We start from the raw sequence: 18,806 nt of genomic DNA on the forward strand, positions 1-18,806 counted from the left end.
TGAATTACCAATGAAATCAGTGGCATGAGAGGAATGCATTAGAACATCCAGGTCAATGTTTAGATTCCACAGACATGCAACAAACAAAATGCAAGTGTTCAGCTATGCCAGCCAATTCAAATGATGAAAATCAAATTACAAAGGATGGCAGTTTTGGAATTAAAGCCTTGTTTCTAAACTACTACTATTTCTTAAGAATGCTTATTGGCCTAAAAATGTTCTAGCACTCCTTCTTTTACAGGTTACAATGGTAAAACACCAAAATCCACCCACATCCGTTCCTCAAATGACTGCTTTCAAAAACTGTTTCCACAATTTTTCTCTGGTATTAATCTGAGTCCTCTTAGCCAAAAGCTTTTATCAATGAAATCTGAAGTCCATTACCCCTTTTCCCACAAAAAAATTAAACCTTCGAGTGACACTGTACAATTCTTGGTATATACTCTTAGTTTGTTGGTGAAATATTCTATGTTCTCTTATATTACCTCATGATCACCACTAAGCATCAGCAAATTTCAGTGTCGCCAGGATTTATGGTCTATATAAACAGCTAAACCGATCAGCAAAAGCCGCAGGTTATTTAAATGACCAAGCACTATGTAAGGCAAGTCAAATAAACTAACTTCAATAAAAGAAAAGTTTTCTAAAGCGTCTGTTCCAAAAAACTAAAGGAATTAGCCACAGTCACATACACTTGTCCAAAACCAGATCTTTAATTTATTCTTTTTTAAGCACGCATTATGCCATGAATTCATAGGGAATTGGCTCCAGCAGCTCTGGATCCTTGCCATTAGTTCTCACAAAGTGTGCTTCTCTTGGTGGAGCAGGCTGTAAACAGGGGAAAAAAAAAAAGAAAACTCATGGCACTAAAACTCAAAAGCAACCTTACACAAAATTCATTCTGACAACCATTTAACACAATATTATATAAACATTACAGCAATTTTACCATTCCTAGTCACTTTAAAATTTGACTCAAAGAATAGCAGTAAGAAAATGATCTCCTAGAAAGTGTGCTTGACTTTCATTGCTGAATGAAAAAACCTACACTCTACCCTCTGCAATTTACTAATCCAAATTATCACAAAGTGATGTATCCTGGGGTTCTGGAAGCAACAGCCATTATCTCCTCTCTAAAGTCTAGTTATTCATTCTTTTCTTAAAAGGGTTGCAACAGAAACTGTTGTAGCTAAATTCAACTAAACCAAAGACAACTCTGATCCTAGAAATCAGCCAGAGCTTCTGCTGGAGGTCAGCAACAGAACAGGAAGCATCCGTCCCCTTATTCATAGCCAAGGATACAATTTCCATCCCGGAACAGTGCAGTTCTGTTCAAGCACCAAACATCTCAGCTCAGATGCTGACACGCTGCATGTTGCCACTCTACTCTTAAAAATAAAAAGTAACCTCCCGTAAAGGATTGCAAACCCAACTGAGAGTGGTAGCAACAGACACCTCCAGCAAAAACTGCCAGACACACGGGTTTTTCAGAATACTGTAAGCAGCTTCATTAATCTCAGGTGGCTTTTTTTTGGTTTTGTCTTTTAAGGACAGAAAGAGCTCAGTTTACAGCATAACACACTTCTTTTGAAGAAAACATTTTACTCAATTTGTTTGGTTCTAGCTGGTTGTTGTCTTGGTGAACTGAATCAATGATGCGTCAACTACAATAAAAATATTACCTGACGTTTCAGTTGAACCCAAATGCCTTTTTCTTTTGCTTCCTTTTTCTTCCTTTCATTCTCCTTCACACGCTGCAGAAAGCTGTCTCTGCTCTTCGAATGTTTAATATGCTCAATACGCACATTAATTCTCTTAGCAAGAATCTTGCCCCTAAGAAAAGAAATCCGTTTTTTATCTACTGCACTTGAAAAAAGGCTATTTCAAAGCTAGTTTTATGGCCCCTACATGAGTAACTCCATAAGCTCAATAGCAGATAATTTTTATTTAAAGGGCAATCACTCAAAACACATTGCTGCAGAAGCAAATCAGATACAACTTATATAACTGAAAGCTTATTAATATATAACAATATGTGGACAATTTAGGATTAAGGCTGTGGAGAACACGTAATTTTAACCTTGTAGCATACAAACGAAGAATTGTATTACCACTGTACTCCAGTCCAGTTACTGGAAGAAAAACAACTTGTCCTTTTCTGACTAAACTATGCAAAACCCAGCTGAATACAGCTACAAATTAGTATTTCAGAAGGGCCCCAGTATCAGTGTGGAAGTCAGCTGAAAATCCCCATTAGGTAATGTCACTTTAAGTGCTGCTCAGAAAAGTAAAAACTGTTTCCTCTGACAGGATCCAAGTCAAATGAGCATCATTTGCTTGGGTTATAAAAAGGATATATACTTTACCCACCTTGAATGACCAATCAAGACAATAACTGTCTAACTGGCAAAGTGAAAGGAGGGTGCAATTAGAGATCAACTTTCCCAAATACAAAGTTTCAATAGATGGAATTTAATTACTTACTTAACCTGCTTGTTAACAATAATGCCCACAGCGTGCTGAGTAACATTATATACCCTTCCAGTCTTGCCATGGTAACACTTGTGGGGCATACCTTTTTGAACAGTACCCATACCCTGTTAAGACGTAAAACAAGAAGAAAGCATAAACTTTAACTTGGGGAGGTGTGTGTGGAAAAACAACATCAAGAATTTTTCTTTCAGAAGGCATTTAAAGTACACATTTCAAATTACCTGAGATTGTTTTAAAATTATTCCTATTTTACTAGTATATTAAAATTTATCACCATGCATTTTGTATCTGAAGACTACCAAATTCTGCTATGACAATTCTGGTTGCTTTCAGTGTCGGTGAAATGATTGATCACTTTGCTTTCAGCAAGCAATCATGGGAGAACATCATCATCAAGCTCCAGTGTGTCAAGAAGTGTTAATTCTGAACAGTGCAGCACTCTAATTGTCAAATAACAAACAAGCAAATTATCATCTTCTGTGTGATTGTTACGAAAACTCTGCATTTCAAATGAAACTAAAGGGTTCAACAAAGTTGGAATCCTTGGTGAAAGGCTCTCAGATTCACTACAACTTAATTTTGAAAGTACAGTTGATTTTAAAGGACAAGTTCTAGAAAATACCAAGTGATGGGAAATGCTGCCTCACTTTTTTCCCCTGTATTAATATATATGACATAGCCTTACATTTATTTCTTTCTAGTTTTAATGTGGCTTTGCAATCACCACCCCTGTACATACTTATTTTAAATATAGTCCTACAATGATACAGAGACACAGACATAACTATCAGTTATACCACCACGAACGACGGCTCTTCTGAAAAGCACGTACAAGTCAGGCAAAACAGAACATCTACTGAAACGAGAGCTGGGGTTCCTATGAAAGTAGTGCTAACAGGCACCATACAGCAACCAGAGTGTTAGATATGGCATCCTTCACTCCCTTTTTTCAGGTGAACACACAGTAACAGAGCATAGGCAAATACATAAAATACATACATACACACACACATACATAAAAAACCCACATAAAACAGCATGTGACACTGCTGCTGAACCAATAGAAATGCTTCAGTCATTCTATTATTGCTTTGAAAATGAGCAGCGGGTACTTGTGTTGACACACATGACCCGAGTAACAAAAAAGACTACCTCAGGAAACTGGAGACTGTAAAGGTTTACACTGCCCTAGCTTTTAATTACATAGCACCGTAGAAAGTACCTTGATATCAACTATATCACCCTTCTTGTAGATGCGCATATAGGTAGCCAGAGGGACAACTCCTGTTAAGAGATACAAATTTGGATACTCATGAAGCTCACAATTTCACACACACACACAGACACACACCCCCCAAATGGGGTGGGGGACACAGATCATGCACTTGATAAAGTTTTCTTAACCTCAGCCTCAAATTTAAATTTAATTTCAAAAATGTAAAACTGAGAAATCAAACCATCTTTTTTTTTCCAACTAAGGAAAAATTACAGCTTTAATCTCTTTCGTAATGCAGAAGTTGAAAAGGCATCACAACTGTCTGCTACTTCATTGTGAACGCAGCTGTTATCACTGCTCATTGCTAAGAGGCAACAAACTGTACATTTTAAGTAAGTGTAACTGTTGAAGTATTTTCTTCACCTTCAAATTAATTTCAAGCATTGACAGAATTAGCATTGTTACTACTGTGAAGCAACCAGAATACCAATATATAAGCTGTAAGAGCTGAGAGTTTACTTACATGCTGTTCTACAGTTTTTAACCCAAGCTGTCAGATATCCTTTCACACAAGCCTTTGTTTTACAAATGCTACTTAGGGACTGCTGACATCCAACAGTCAGTAATTTAACAGGGTGTTCTTACTATAAGGTATACTCACCATGTTTGCGAAATGGCCTTGAGAACATATAACGTGTCCCCCTCCTCTTCCCCTTTGTGTTCGTCATTTTGGCTGATTACTGTAAAAATGAATGCAAATTATTCAGAGCTACTAGTTCATTCACTAAAAATTTGACTGATAGCATTTACAGACATTTCAGAAAAATCAAGTCTTTAAGCCTATTCAGAATGACACCACTTCCAAATTGCTGGGTCAATTCAAACAGTGTTATTAGCTTAGACATTCATAGAAAACAGTATTAAGAAGACCATAGGGTAAGTCAGGTTAGAAGGGATGCTAGCAAGCCACCTAGCTCAACCTCCTGCTTAAAGCAGGCTGCTCAGGGTTTTGTCCAGTCAGGACTTGAAACCCTTCAATGATGGAGGCACCACTGCATAGCCTCCCTGGACAGCCTGTTTGGAGGCCTGGCTGTTCTTATGATGAAAAACTTCTTTATATCCACCCTGAGCTTCTCATTTTGACTTGGGCCGCTTGTACCATATTCTGCCACGTGCCCCTGTCAAGTACCAGAATACGACTTCTTGATAACAGCGCTGTTAGGTGTCCCCCAAATACACCTCTGCTCCAGGCCCAGTAAGCCCAGCTCCATCAGCCTGTCCTCGCAAGGCATCCAAAAGGCAAGATGTCCACTAGCAAATTCATCGGCCACTATTATACCTGACACACGGCGCACATACCCCGCTGGCCGACAGGGACACCAGCCACCATGCACGTTAGCAAAGCCCAAGCCCCGCCGTACCGGGTGGTTCCCACTCCGTGGCCTACCTGGGAAGCTGCCCCAGCCGCCCGGCCCGCGCAGGGCCGTTCCCCAGCACCTGACATCCCGCCGGCGGCCGCGGAGCTTACCGGCCCACGGCCACGTGCTGCCGCCTCGGCGGAGCCCTGCTCCACCGCGCCTGCACCCGCCGCCGGTCTCGGCGGTCTTCTCCCTTTTTTCCTCCATCCCTCGGTAGCCTCCCGGCGCGGCCCCACCCGGCCCAGTCCAGCCCGGTCCAGCGCCCCGCACCGCGGCCTACAGGCCGCGGCCTCCCCGCTCCCTCAGCTCCCCTCCCCGCCTCCGCAAGGCTGTTCCGCCCCTAGCCGGAGCCGACGGCCACCCGGCCCACCGCCAGCGCGGCGCGGCCCGCCCGGTCCCCTTCCCGCCGCCACCCGGAGCCGCGGAGGCACCTGAGGCCGGCGAGCGGGTCCCGGCGCACCGTCCCGTGACTGCCGACAAAATGGCGGGTCAGGGCAAAAGGAAAGAGGCGGTGCCGCGGCCGCCCTTAACAGCGGGGCCTTGGCGGGGTTGCCCGAGCCGCGCCTGAGAGGAAGTCCCGGGGAGGTGCCCGCCTGCCTGCCTGCCTGCCTGCCTGCGAGAGGTAGATCTGCTGAGGGGAGCCGTTGTACACTCATCCTGATAAACAACCACGGAACTCCCCCGGCAGAAGTCTGACCCTTTCGCTATAGCAGGGACAAAGGCTTTTTTTTTTCATGGCTGTGCCGTGAGACGGGGCTAGGAGAGGTGTGAGGGCGGGGTGGCAGGAGAGCGAGCCAGGTGTCTGTCAGGGATGCGGAGGAGTGCGGTGTGTGGCCGTCCGTAAGGAATTATGTTTGGTAATGTAAAATATAAGCAGCCATGAAGTTGTTTTGCGACATTAGAGAAGTACACCGAAATTTAAATTTGCAGTAATGTGAGCCTTCCGCTGCTGTGTGTCAGTCAGAGCTGCCTGACTGGAGACCCAGGCGGTCCTGGGCAGGGAAGCGTGGTGGGAGAAGCCAACCAACAGTAGAAGCAAAGAGGCTGCTCAGGTTTGGAGTTTCTTATTATTGTAATGGGGTTTCTTCTTATTATAATGCCGTAATCTCCAGTTTGTGTGGCAGATGTTTCCACAAAGATAAATAAAGTACCGATTCTGAACAAAGGGCCTTTACACGGCTACAGGTGACATCAGCTCTGTGGTGTCTGAAAATGAAGCGGACTGGTGAGCACCTTCCAGAGGCGACGGCGTGACTCACTGTGTTTGTGCATCGCAGATACTACAGCGGACAGGAATCATCATGGGAAGCTGACTGCAGGCAGGAGTGAGTCAAAAGAGGGCCTCCCTCCCCTGAGCTAAACATGCACGGACAGTTCAAAACTTGTCTCAGCGAGAAGTTGCCCTACTGCAGGAATTTTTGTTTTGAATGAAAGAAGCACTTATTTCATTTAGGGGAGGGTTGATTACTTAAATTGGCATATAAAAACATATTTGATCCTCTGACTAACTTCACAGTTATTCTAATGTTGTCTTGCTAAACTTAAGCCCTTTCTATCACCATTTTAAAGCTAGTTTAATATTTGTGGATCGCAAGAATGGATACAGAGGATTAAATACACTATCAGGTTCTGCCTGCAAAGCTAGCTGGCAGGGCATGTTATGACGGACAGAGGCCCTGTCTCCACACAAAATCTCTTGGAGTAAAGTGTTATATTTAGAAAAAAAATGTGTTTGTATTCCAGCTCTGAACCATGAAAAATCTAGAATTTACAGCACCTGATATCTACACAGAGAAAAATCTGTATAATTTAATATGCATTCAGCCTAGGTTTCCAAGCGTGAAGATAGTTATGAGCCTGAACAACTCTTAGGTGAGGAAGCATATTGGCAACAGAGAGAGACATTTCAGGGAGGATATCAAGCAAAGTAAAGACAGGAAGCCAAATCCTAAAAGGCATTATTTAATAAAGGAAGACAGGCATTTTCAGTGAGCTGAACTCCTTACTTATGCCAGTGATTTACATAGAGGGCAGATCTTCTCCACATCAAGCAGGAAAGAATGGGGAAGAAACTCCATGTGTTGAAACTCATGTCTACATATAGAGCATGTAAGTGTAATTCATAAGGGAGCAGTAACTGTGAACTTAATTGAACTCTGCTTTATTTGGGGCCAAGACAGACATTCAGGATTTGCTACATTTTTTTTCCTGAATAAATTGTGTGACAGGTTTATTCAAAATTTCAATAATGTTTTGATTCATAAAATTAACTTTGATTAGTACATTCCCAGGATCCTTCTTTAGCTCAAGATTTCAAAAAATCATGTTTCATAGTTTGTCTCCATTGAATCATTCACTGGGCATGCTGTCTAAGTCTGATCGAGAAGTCCATCCTATCTACCAACATTTTATACATGGTTTCCCAAAACTCTGGCCTACTGCAGAGCTCTTGTATGTTGCTCACAAAAGGAGGGGGAATGATTTTAAGCTGAAAGAGGGTAGATTTAGATTAGATATTAGGAAAAAATTCTTTACTGTGAGGGTGGTGAGACACTGGAACAGATTACCCAGAGAAGCTGTGGATGCCCCCTCCCTGGCAGTGTTTAAGGCCAGGTTGGATGAGGCTTTGAGCAACCTGGTCTAGTGGAAGGTGTCCCTGCCTGTGGCAGGGGGGTTGGCACTAGATGATCTTTAAGGTCCCTTCCAACCAAAATCATTCTATGATTCTATGATTCTATGATTAATAATGGCTGTCTCCAGCAGATAAAGGTACACAAGTTGTGGGGTGAGTTCTGGTGTGGAAACTGGAGCTAACAGCCAAGCAGATGTGGGGGAGACCTGCAGCTCTACATTCCAGACTGCAGGTGCTTCCTTTACTGCCCTGCCTCATCCCCTTAGAAACCCAGCCTGAACTGCTTCTTCCTTGATGAAACTGTAATTGTAGGACCCAGATTCCACTTTCTCCTAGGCTGTACAGCTAAGACCACATCTGTTCCTGCTTCAGAAACACCACATCCTCAAGACCGGGGTGAATGCGAGTGGCAACACTGATCTTAACGTGAAGATCTACAGCCCCATGAAGGTCCCAGGCTGGTGCTCCACCCATTAATGTACTCTGGAAATCTTACTACACCATGGTAGACTGTGTTTCCCTCCTACTCTCCCTGGCTTGGAGGTAGAGCAAGACAGGGAAAGCAGCTTCAATGGCAGCCAGTTCAAAAGTTGCTGGAGAAAGGAGCTTGAAGGGCTCATTAGAAGTTTGAGGAGTGGGGACGAGATAAACATCAGTTTGTTTTTCAGAGTGGAAAGTACCATGCCAAAAAAAAAAAAAAAACTTTTCAAGTCCCCAAGCTCCCATAGTCAGGATTCTGGTATCTTCTCTGGGGGAGCCCCTTTTTGCTTCTGACACTTCTCTGCAGCATCTGTCTGGATGCTCTCTAAAGAATAAATGCGCTATGACAATTCTGTGCATGGGGTTGTCAGGAATCCTTCACTGACATTTTAATGCACAGTAGGATCTGGCTTGCTCTTACGCTCAGAGGACCAAGTGATACACACAGAGATCTCGAGTGTGACATTCCATTTGTGTTAGGTTATTCAGCAGGGGAGTGGAAGGAATTTAAATTAATGAGAGTTTGTAAAGGCCTTTGAGGTGAAAAATGAAAAATATTCCCCTTCAGTAGGGTGTAGGTCTCCTGTGTCTCACATAACGCATTCATTACATGAAAAAAAAGATAGCTGATTATGACTGGAGCAAAATTTTAACAGAAATAACTGAGAATAGGTGTTAAATAGGTGTTCCTCATGCAAGTGGTAAATGAGCCCACTAGAGGAGGGGCCCTGCTTGACCTGTTGTTTGTGAACAGAGAAGGACTAGTGGGAGATGTGAGGGTCGGTGGCCGTCTTGGGAACAGCGACCATGAAATGTTAGAGTTTTCGATAGTGGGGGAAGTAAGGAGGGGCAAGAGCAGAACTTCTGCCTTAGATTTCCGGCAGGCTGACTTTAGCCTGTTTAAGAGGCTGGTGGACCGAGTCCCTTGGGAGTTGGTCCTGAAGGACAAAGGAGTCCAGGAAGGCTGGACATGCTTCAAAAGGGAATTGCTAAATATTCAGGAGCAGGCTGTCCCGGTGTATAGGAAGACAAGCCGTCGGGGAAAAAGACCGGCCTGGTTAAACAGAGAACTTAGACTAGAACTTAAGGAAAAAAAGAGAGCCTATTTGCTCTGGAAGGAGGGTCGGGTAACTCAGGAGGTCTATAGGGACGTGGCCAGGTCGTGTAGAGAGAAGATTAGAAGGGCCAAAGCTCAGTTAGAGCTTGATTTGGCTGCTACAGTCAAAGACAACAAAAAAAGCTGTTACAAATACATCAACAGCAAAAGGAGGGTCAAGGAGAGCCTCCACCACTTGCTGAATGAGGAGGGTAGTGTAGTGTCAGGGGACGAGGAAAAGGCAGAGGTGCTCAATGCCTTCTTTGCCTCGGTCTTTAATGTTAAGACTGGTTGTCCTCAGGAGACTTGGCCCCCAGAGCCTCAAGTTAGGGACGGGGGGCTGTGTGAACCCCCCGTAATCCAGGAGGAGATGGTTAGTGACCTGCTGCGCCAATTGGACACCCACAAGGCTATGGGCCTGGATGGGATTCACCCCAGAGTAATGAAGGAACTGGCAAATGAACTTGCCAAACCACTCTCTATTATCTACCGGCAGTCCTGGAAAACTGGAGAAGTTCCAGCAGACTGGAAATTAGCAAATGTAACGCCCATCTACAAGAAGGGCCGGAAGGATGATCCAGGGAACTATAGGCCTGTCAGCCTGACCTCGGTGCCAGGCAAGGGGATGGAACAGATCATCCTGAGTGCCATTACACGGCACATGCAGGACAATGGGGGCATCGGGGCCAGCCAACATGGATTCATGAAAGGCAGGTCCTGCTTGACCAACCTGGTCTCCTTCTATGACCAAGTGACCCGCTTAGTAGATGAGGGCAGGGCTGTGGATGTAGTCTATCTAGACTTCAGTAAGGCATTCGACACTGTCTCCCACAGCATCCTCCTAGACAAACTAGCTGCCGGGGCTTGGATGGGTGGACTCTTCAATGGGTTAAAAACCGGCTGGATGGCCGAGCCCAGAGAGTGGTGGTGAATGGGGCAAAGTCCAACTGGCGGCCAGTCACTAGCGGTGTTCCCCAGGGCTCAGTTCTGGGGCCGGTGCTGTTCAATATCTTTATAGATGATCTAGATGTAGGGATTGAGTGCACCCTCAGCAAATTTGCAGATGACACCAAGCTGGGTGGGAGTGTCGACCTGCTGGAGGGTAGGAAGGCCCTACAGAGGGATCTGGACAGGTTAGATAGATGGGCTGAGACCAACGGCATGAGGTTCAACAAGAACAAGTGCCGGGTCTTACACTTTGGCCACAACAACCCCATGCAGCGCTACAGGCTGGGGGAAGAGTGGTTAGAAAGCAGCCCAGTGGAAAGAGACCTGGGGGTGCTGATCGACAGCCGGCTAAACATGAGCCAGCAGTGTGCCCAGGTGGCCAAGAAGGCCAATGGCATCCTGGCCTCTATTAGGAATAGTGTAGCCAGCCGGTCTAGGGAAGTGATCGTCCCTCTCTGCTCAGCACTGGTGAGGCCGCACCTTGAGTACTGTGTCCAGTTCTGGGCCCCGCACTTCAAGAAAGATGTTGAGGTGTTGGAGCGAGTCCAGAGGAGGGCGACCAAGCTGGTGAAGGGTCTGGAGGGTCTGACCTACGAGGAACGGCTGAGGGAGCTGGGGTTGTTTAGCCTGGAGAAGAGGAGGCTCAGAGGTGACCTTATTACAGTCTACAACTACCTGAAGGGAGGTTGTAGTGAAGTGGGAGTTGGCCTCTTCTCCCGGGCAACTAGCGATAGGACAAGAGGACACAGCCTCAAGCTTCGCCAGGGGAGGTTCAGGTTGGACATTAGGAAGAATTTCTTTTCAGAAAGGGTTGTTAAACATTGGAATGGGCTGCCCAGGGAGGTGGTGGAGTCACCATCTCTGGATGTGTTTAAGAAAAGACTGGACATGGCACTTAGTGCCATGGTCTAGTCGACAGGGTGGTGTCAGGGCAACGGTTGGACTCGATGATCCCTGAGGTCTCTTCCAACCTGGTTGATTCTGTGATTCTGTGATTCTGTGATTCTGTGAAATAAAGTGGATTGAAATCTGCAGTTCCTCTTGTCATAATGCTGCAAAACCAAGAGTCTAAATTGAAAATCAAGATTGCAAAGTTAATTGGTTACCCCATGGCAAGCTCCATCCATAGAAGTGCAGCATCTACCATGCACTTTTGATCAAAAAGTTACTGACCAAAGTCATCTGTGTCACCTCTTAAGACGACCCTGTTGTTCCATTGTTCACTCTTTCCAAAAGGATCTTGTTATGTGCCATCTCAGAGTCATGCTTCTGTCCCCTTTCATGGTCTCTTTAGCTCCCCGATGAGTCTAGCTCTAACAATCTTTTTATTTTTGGTAGTCAGTTCAACTCCTTATCCATAAAACCCATTCTGTAAATATAAGCCTGAGCCTAGTTTCATGTGAGCTAATAAAATTTGTGTCTAATCAACCAATCACCTCCCAAAAATGATGGTTCAGACAAACTCCTTGAATGGTCTCACTGGAATTGCAGAAGTGGCAGTACAGGTGGCTGTACTGAGTGCATTGCCAGTGCTGCGTTTCATGGAGGGAGGAATGGAAAACAATGACAGCGTGCCTTTGAGAGAAATGAAAAGGCAAAAGCTGTATAGACCAAGAATTCTGATGGGGCCCAGCACGTCACACATGGGTGAAAGTTTTCGTTACAGTAATGTTACTTATACATTAATTGCTAATTCAAAATGTTACTAGATGCAGGTAGATTGATACTGAAGCCAAACAAATGGCCTTTTTTCCATCATTATCTTAACTGCCGCATAAAACCCGAAATACTGACAAGTTCCGTCATTCAACTGTATATTTGAATAACATGATATTCTACTTGTATATGTACATCAGTGAATACTGCATTACTGACCATACAGTAATCATCAGGAACTTGCAGCGAAGCTGTTGTGTAACTCTGACCAGCTTCTCACGGGTACCAAATGATATAATCCATTTATCAAACTTCAGATTTATCAGAACTCATTTCAAAAGCAATGCATGTCCCTTTCCTCCCTTACTAACCTAGTGGCTTCTCAGGAAGCTGGTTTCATTAATTCAGTGTTTTCTCAAACTTCTTGTAAGTGTTACTACTTTTTGAGGTCACCTGTCTCTGTGTAACCTCCCCTGAGTCCAATCCATCTAGCCAGGAACAAGCAACTCCTCATATTGTCAGCATCAACTTTGCTGTATATTTAGTTGTTTTGACTAAAATATATTTTTAAAAAATACGATCTTTCACAATCCTCCTTAAGCCCTTCGCTAGCCCTCCTGGGAGCTATTAACTACAGTTTAAGAAATAACTGGCTTAATGATTAGGAACATACTGCTATTTTCTGTTCATTTGTTTATGTCTGATCTTATGTGTACTTCTAGCTGGGAAAACAACAATGCTTGCCCTTCTTCTGTAATTATTTACACAGAAGAATGATATCCCCTTACACCTTTGTTCTACTAAACTAAATAATCCAGGTGCTTGGAGCCTCCAGGCACATAGCAGGCTCTGTGCATTTGCTCCCATTCCCACACGTCTCCCTTGAGTATTAGCGATCAGATTTGTACACAACAGTCCCAGTTAGCTTACTTACCATGCACCAATTATTTCTGAGATACTTCCTGTTACTACTGAAGATTATCACAATCCACGAAACACGAAGCTCCTGGGGCTGAAACATTTCAAGTGCTTGTCTTTAACCTGCTAGCTGGGAACTAGGAAGCAATTTTTTAATCTCACACTCTTGCAACAGCAGTCCTCTCAGTGATTTCAGTGTCACAAAGCCAGTTCTTGTATATTGATGATTTTGCTCAGGCAAAACTTTCGGTATCTTCAAAGAATTTTTGTCTATAAGGAATAAACAGGACAATTGATCTTTAATCACTTTAAAATAGATTGGCCAAAACGAAACAAATACACTCTAGGAAAAAACCACAGACTGGTGACGGCCAGACTTAGTTGACCTTTTCCTTATCTGATTTCTAGCATGTGACTATTTTATTCACTATAAAGTATAATTTTAACAGAAGCTCAACCTATGCCAATTGCTCTTTCAAGACAGGCTTAACTTTGGAGGGCAAAGAGATTTTGCTTTAAGTAGATCTGAATATGAGCTTTGCTGCTGAAATGTAATACCTGATGTAAAGTATCATATATTAGAACAGTTTTTATAATGGCACACTGAGTTTGAACTGATAAAATCTCACTGAAACTGTATTACAAAACAATTTTTTGGTGCTAATTCTCAGGTGAGTTTGCAGATGATACCTAATTGTTGGGAGCGGTCAAATCACTGGAGGGCAGGGCTGCTATTGAGAGGGACTGAGACAGGCTGGAGAAATGGGCTGACAGGAGCCTTGAAGTTCAGGACAGGCAAACAGAGTATCCTGCACTTGGGCTGGAATAGCTCCATGCTACAGGACAGGCTGAGGGCTGGCTGTATGGAAGGGGGCTTTGCTGAAAAGGACCTGAGGGTCCTGGTGGATGACAACAATATGCCCTTGCTGCAGAGTCAACTTCATCCAGGACTGTATTAGCAAGAGGTTAGCCCGCGGGGTAAGGGATTCTTCCTCTCCATTTGGCACTTGTGAGACCACATCTGGAGTTTGTGTCCTGTTCCAGGCTCCACAGGACACAAAAGACATGGACATACTGGAGCAAGCCCAGTGGAGGGCCACCAAGATGGTCATGGGGCTGAAGCACAGGGACATATGAGAAGAAGCTGAAAGAGCTTGGTTTGCTCAAGTGGCAGAGGAGAAGGAAATCTTATATATCTCTTCTGCTATCTCATAGGAGGGTGTGGAGAAGATGGAGACAGATACCTCTCAGGGGTGCATAGTAGAAGGACAAGAGGCAATGGACAGAAGCTAGAACATGGGAAATTTCTGACTCAAGATAATGAAAACATTTTTAATGTAAAGGTGGTCAAAAACTCAACCAGGTTTCTCAGAGAGATGGTGGAATTTACATCCTTGGAGCTATTTAAAACTCAACATGGCCCTGAGCAACCTGATCTATCTGGACCTGCTTTGAGCAGGGGATTGGACTAAAGACCTCCACAGGTGCCAAAGATTGTTTTGAGTCTATGATTCCAACTTCTCAACATCCAGTGCTGTAGTTTAAAAAGGCAACATGCCTGATGGATGCAACAGCATAAAGTAAAAACATAAGTGGAATCATTCTCTATTGTATACTCTATGGCATTGTATTAGCATATTGGTATCTGAGGTAGCCATTTGTATTTCTCATTAATTGTTCTAATCAGAGCCATGAACATAATCGTTTTTTAATTGCTTATGAAATGGCAAAGAACCTTGCTGGAAGGAAAGGGCTATATAAAATATTGCTAGTTTTATTGCAAGTGAAGGAATGTTTTCTACTTAGTGTTAGCTGAATTCCAGTAAGCACAAAGTTAGATTTATCTTCAAACTATGCAAAATTAAATGTTTTTCTGTATGAGTACATAAAGACAAAGTAGCATGTTTATGATTTTAATAGTGCTACAAAATGCTTTTTTTAATAATGCATGAAGTAACCAGTTATTGCAAACTCAGGTACTGAGCAGATTGTAACAATCTTTCAGTAAACATTATCGTCTTACTCTAGTTCTACATATCTTCTGGATGCTAAAAGAAAATCCCATCCTGCCTTCATAGCTTCTTGAAAGAAGAGGAAAGATGAATCAAATACAGAAACTAACAGGACTAAAAGGGGGTTGGACTAGATGGTCTCCAGAGGTCCCTTCCAACCCTAACCATTCTCTGTGTGTGTGTAAAAAGCACACTGTTCTCTGCCTTAAAGCACTTCACATGTGATTATAATTCCAATTATATATTCTTTCCTAGGTGCTTTAGCAGAGTTTGAATTTGTGATCAGAAGGTGTCAGCCTTCACTGAGTGATTTGCTTTTTGCAGGTCAGCCTCCTTTCCGAAATGGGAAATGGTCTGTAGGTTCTGCGGTCTCACACATACCAGTATCTTAAATGATGAACGTGAGACAGACCCCACAACATCACAAGGTACAGATGCTTTAAAATAGTTGTATTTTAAAAAAATACGTATGCTTTTATTTTCACCTTGTTTTGAACATTTTCAGTCCTGCCATCACATTTTTCAGTTTTCTAGCTTATTGAGCCATAAACTTGTTAGAATAAGCAAAAGGTTAATTTCTCAAGTAATCCTCATCACCTGAACCCAGGAACTGTGGTTGCAAGGGAACTATCAAGTATCACAAGGCTTGCGACAAAATGAGAGTTGGCTACGCTCTGACAACCCCTGTCAATGAGACAACAACAGCTGCTCTGAACAAATACTACAGCCCGAAAAGAACAAATTAATGGTCAGTCAAGGAGAAGTGAAAAGAAGAATTAACAAGGGATAAACTTCACCAAGCTACAATCAACCAAGGATAAACTAGACCAACTTTCCCATATGTATAATAGGAATAATAGCACATATTTATGGAGCAGGTTTATTGTTAAGGATCAATTCATATTTGTGAAATGCTGTGGAGTCCTTCACGGAATATGCAAAATAGTAATGTGAGATAATTAGCACATGTGCTGCTCCAAGGTAGCCACAGCTTAGCCAAGGGAGAGAGACATTGCAGGTGAAGGGGCATAACAGGGGAAAACAAACACAGGGCAAATGGCAAGAAGTGCTGCAAGAGGAGAAGAGGAAATGAATTCGCAGGGGAAATGGAAGGAGGAAATGAGGCCATATGGGACAAAGAGGTTGTGCCTGGGTTACTGCAGTATAAAGACCCAGGGCACAAACCTGTATGAAATTGAGCTTTATTAGTTCTGCTGCTCATGCAATAACCTGTGGTTGGTTGTTTGTTTTGGGTTGGTTGTTTGTTTTTTTTTTCTTGTTGGTTTTTTTTTTTAGAAAAAACTAAGTATAACCAGAGAAAAACAAGTATAACCAGATGAGAGTATTTAACTGACCATCTGCAAGTACAGAGGGGAACTGTGGGTTTTCCAGGGTATAAATCTTCCAAGAGAAGAAATCAAAATCATTCTACTTCTGTATTGCTGACAAAGAGAGCATTGTTTGAGAACTGATTGCAACACGCACTTGAACAATAGCTTTAGATCAGCGGAAGCGCAAACTATTGCTAACTGTGACATAGGTTTCAATTAAAACAAAAATAATTAACCACCCATTAGTGTAATGAAAAACACAGGCTGTTAACAGTAAATGCCTTTTAGCAATTTTATTATCTCCACAAAGCTGTTTCCAGTATTTTTTCTACCTCTTATTGATAATTTTTTCCACTGCGTAGCTATCTGCATGCTGTTTTACATATTCCTCCTCAGCTTCCTTTATATCTTGGTACTGTAGAGAACTGATTAGTGAGGGAGACTGTAATGATACAAGGACTCTTCACGCGGAGGCTGCCTGTTGTCACATTGTGCGTCACTGTTGTTATTACTTGACAGCTAATCTTGCTTTTGGAGAACTGCTGCAAAGATCACAAAAATACTGTCTTGCTGACTGCAGCCAGAAGCTTTGTTTGGTATTCTGGTAGAGAACACAGAGACTGAAGAAGCATCTTGTACTTCTCACCTCTAGTAATGGATTTTCCAAGTTAGTGTTAGAGCACTGTCACTGACTCCTGAGGTTTTCACACTAAGGAGAAACTGGAGTTACTGAGACAATGGTTTGCCTAGTGGCTGTGTCAAGGATCAAAGCCATTAATTTTTTAAGAAAAGCTTCTATGATTGAAAGTATTTCATTACAATATTAAACAACCTTATTTCTAAAGATACTTGTGGCCCTATTCCTCCAAAAGATTCTGTTTAGAACAACGCCAAAAAGCACAAGTGTTTTCGTGCCTAGCCCACATCCTTTCATATTGAGATCACTGAGACCCAAACTATACACATTTCTCTTGCAGAATACAATGACAACCTTCAAAGGAGTTACCATTTTATAAGTGGACTCTTTTTCTAAGAACTGTAACTTTATTTTCAGTTAGAATTACACCTGCTTTTAGGAGTCTAAAGACTCAGTGATAACAGTTTAGAAATCTACTGTTATTTTCAACACAACTAAATTCTTATATTTTACAGTCCTATTGGACATCTCTCTTAACTGATGTATATTTTAAGTGCCATTGGTAGAAATTTGTATTCAGTTTAGTAGCACAAAATTTTTTATTTTCTCTTCTAACTTTTCAGATGTTGGTAATCCTTTCTGTAATAACAGGTTAATTGTTTGCCAGCTATATATATATAACAAGACGCCCAGTATCAGCTGAGCTGTGAAAATGAAAGCATCAAAATGTCCCCATGTGTGAACTCTGCAAGAAACAAATATTACCCTCTGCTTAAAAAAAGAAAAAACACAAACCAACAAAGAGCAACATCCGAACTGAAGAAAGCTTTGGTCTTCTGAAATGAGTGTAAAGGAAAAATCATCATGAGCAAATTTTACCCTGTCAGAGAACTCTCACCTAATTTATTCTGTTTACAAATTTGGTCTAATAATGATTATTTCTCACACCTCTTTGTAAAATATTCTGAGATTTACTGACGAAAAGTGCTAAGGAATAAAATTATATTTATCTATTGTACAATTACAGTATCATAATTATAGTTTGTATAGTTTTCTATGAGAATTTATTAATGTCTTGCTGATGATTACAATAAAGACTGAATTTATTCTTTTGAATCTATGAATAAAATGTATCACTTGTTTAACTACTTGCTCAAATCCTCCCATATCCAGTTAGTCTACCATCACCCCCCTGTCATGGCTCCCAGAGAACATGTACAACTGTTATGAAAATAGTTGTATTTTCTGAAAATGTACCATTAACATAATTTACAAAGATTAATCTACTAATATAGATGCTTAACCACCTGTCAGTCAGTACAGGATGGTTTGATATAACATGACTTTCTAAATACATTTCCTGTTTGTCTCTTTTGTTCCCCAGAAGGATCCAATTTCACTCACATCATGTGTTAAGATGCCAGTTCTGTTTAATTTGACGCAGCTTCATGTTTTCTCGGAATTCTGAAATACAAGTTGGGGAAAATTTCCTTTATGTCTTACTCTCTGTTACTCATAGCACAAATCCTGCAACACCCGTTGCCCACAAAGTAAGGTGCATTTCCATAGCAAGGCTCGTTAATGTATCGTGAGAATGGTGGGTGACCTTCACTGGGCTACATGTCAGTAAAAATAGAGATGGTGAATTCAGATGTTTTTCTTGCAAGGACCAAAACCCCCCACTATTATGTCTGGATCCAAATTTAAGAGCTTCCAGAACAAGTAACGAGGTATATATACACAAAGCAACCTGTTCTGACCTCAGATCTGACAATGCTATGAGCAGAAGGTTGGACGAGAAACCTCCAGAGGTCCCGTCCAACCTGAATTATCCTGTGGTCCTATGACACTATCATCTTGCAGTCATGCTGTATACTAGTCCAACAACAGATGTGGTATGTCTGCATTCAGATACTGCAGCAATAGTCCGACCAGTTGGTGGTTTGACTGGTTAGCGGAGCGGGTAAAT

The 18,806-nt window shown here is 42.4% G+C and overlaps 1 protein-coding gene, 1 long non-coding RNA gene and 1 other non-coding gene across 3 annotated transcripts; 1 reads left to right on the forward strand and 2 right to left on the reverse strand.

Moving 5' to 3' along the window:
• Positions 1-691: 691 nt before the first annotated feature.
• Positions 692-5,653, reverse strand: RPL21 (ribosomal protein L21). The gene is made up of 6 exons (XM_068424992.1): positions 5,559-5,653; positions 4,371-4,449; positions 3,716-3,777; positions 2,485-2,597; positions 1,683-1,833; positions 692-828 (listed from the first exon to the last, which is right to left on the reverse strand). The coding sequence occupies exons 2-6, from the start codon at positions 4,435-4,437 to the stop codon at positions 739-741; spliced, it is 483 nt and encodes a 160-aa protein (XP_068281093.1). The 5' UTR covers positions 4,438-4,449; positions 5,559-5,653; the 3' UTR covers positions 692-738.
• Positions 2,293-2,425, reverse strand: LOC137660698 (small nucleolar RNA SNORA27). Its single transcript, XR_011047762.1, has one exon. It is a non-coding gene; the product is annotated as a small nucleolar RNA SNORA27 (small nucleolar RNA).
• A 415-nt stretch (positions 5,654-6,068) lies between the features above and the next one.
• On the forward strand, positions 6,069-18,278 carry LOC137660420 (uncharacterized). Its single transcript, XR_011047687.1, has 4 exons — positions 6,069-6,179; positions 6,313-6,452; positions 15,194-15,297; positions 17,489-18,278. It is a non-coding gene; the product is annotated as an uncharacterized lncRNA (long non-coding RNA).
• The last annotated feature ends 528 nt before the right edge of the window (positions 18,279-18,806 follow it).

Source organism: Nyctibius grandis, chromosome 2, assembly GCF_013368605.1.
Source record: "Nyctibius grandis isolate bNycGra1 chromosome 2, bNycGra1.pri, whole genome shotgun sequence".
NCBI classification, from domain to species: domain Eukaryota; kingdom Metazoa; phylum Chordata; class Aves; order Nyctibiiformes; family Nyctibiidae; genus Nyctibius; species Nyctibius grandis.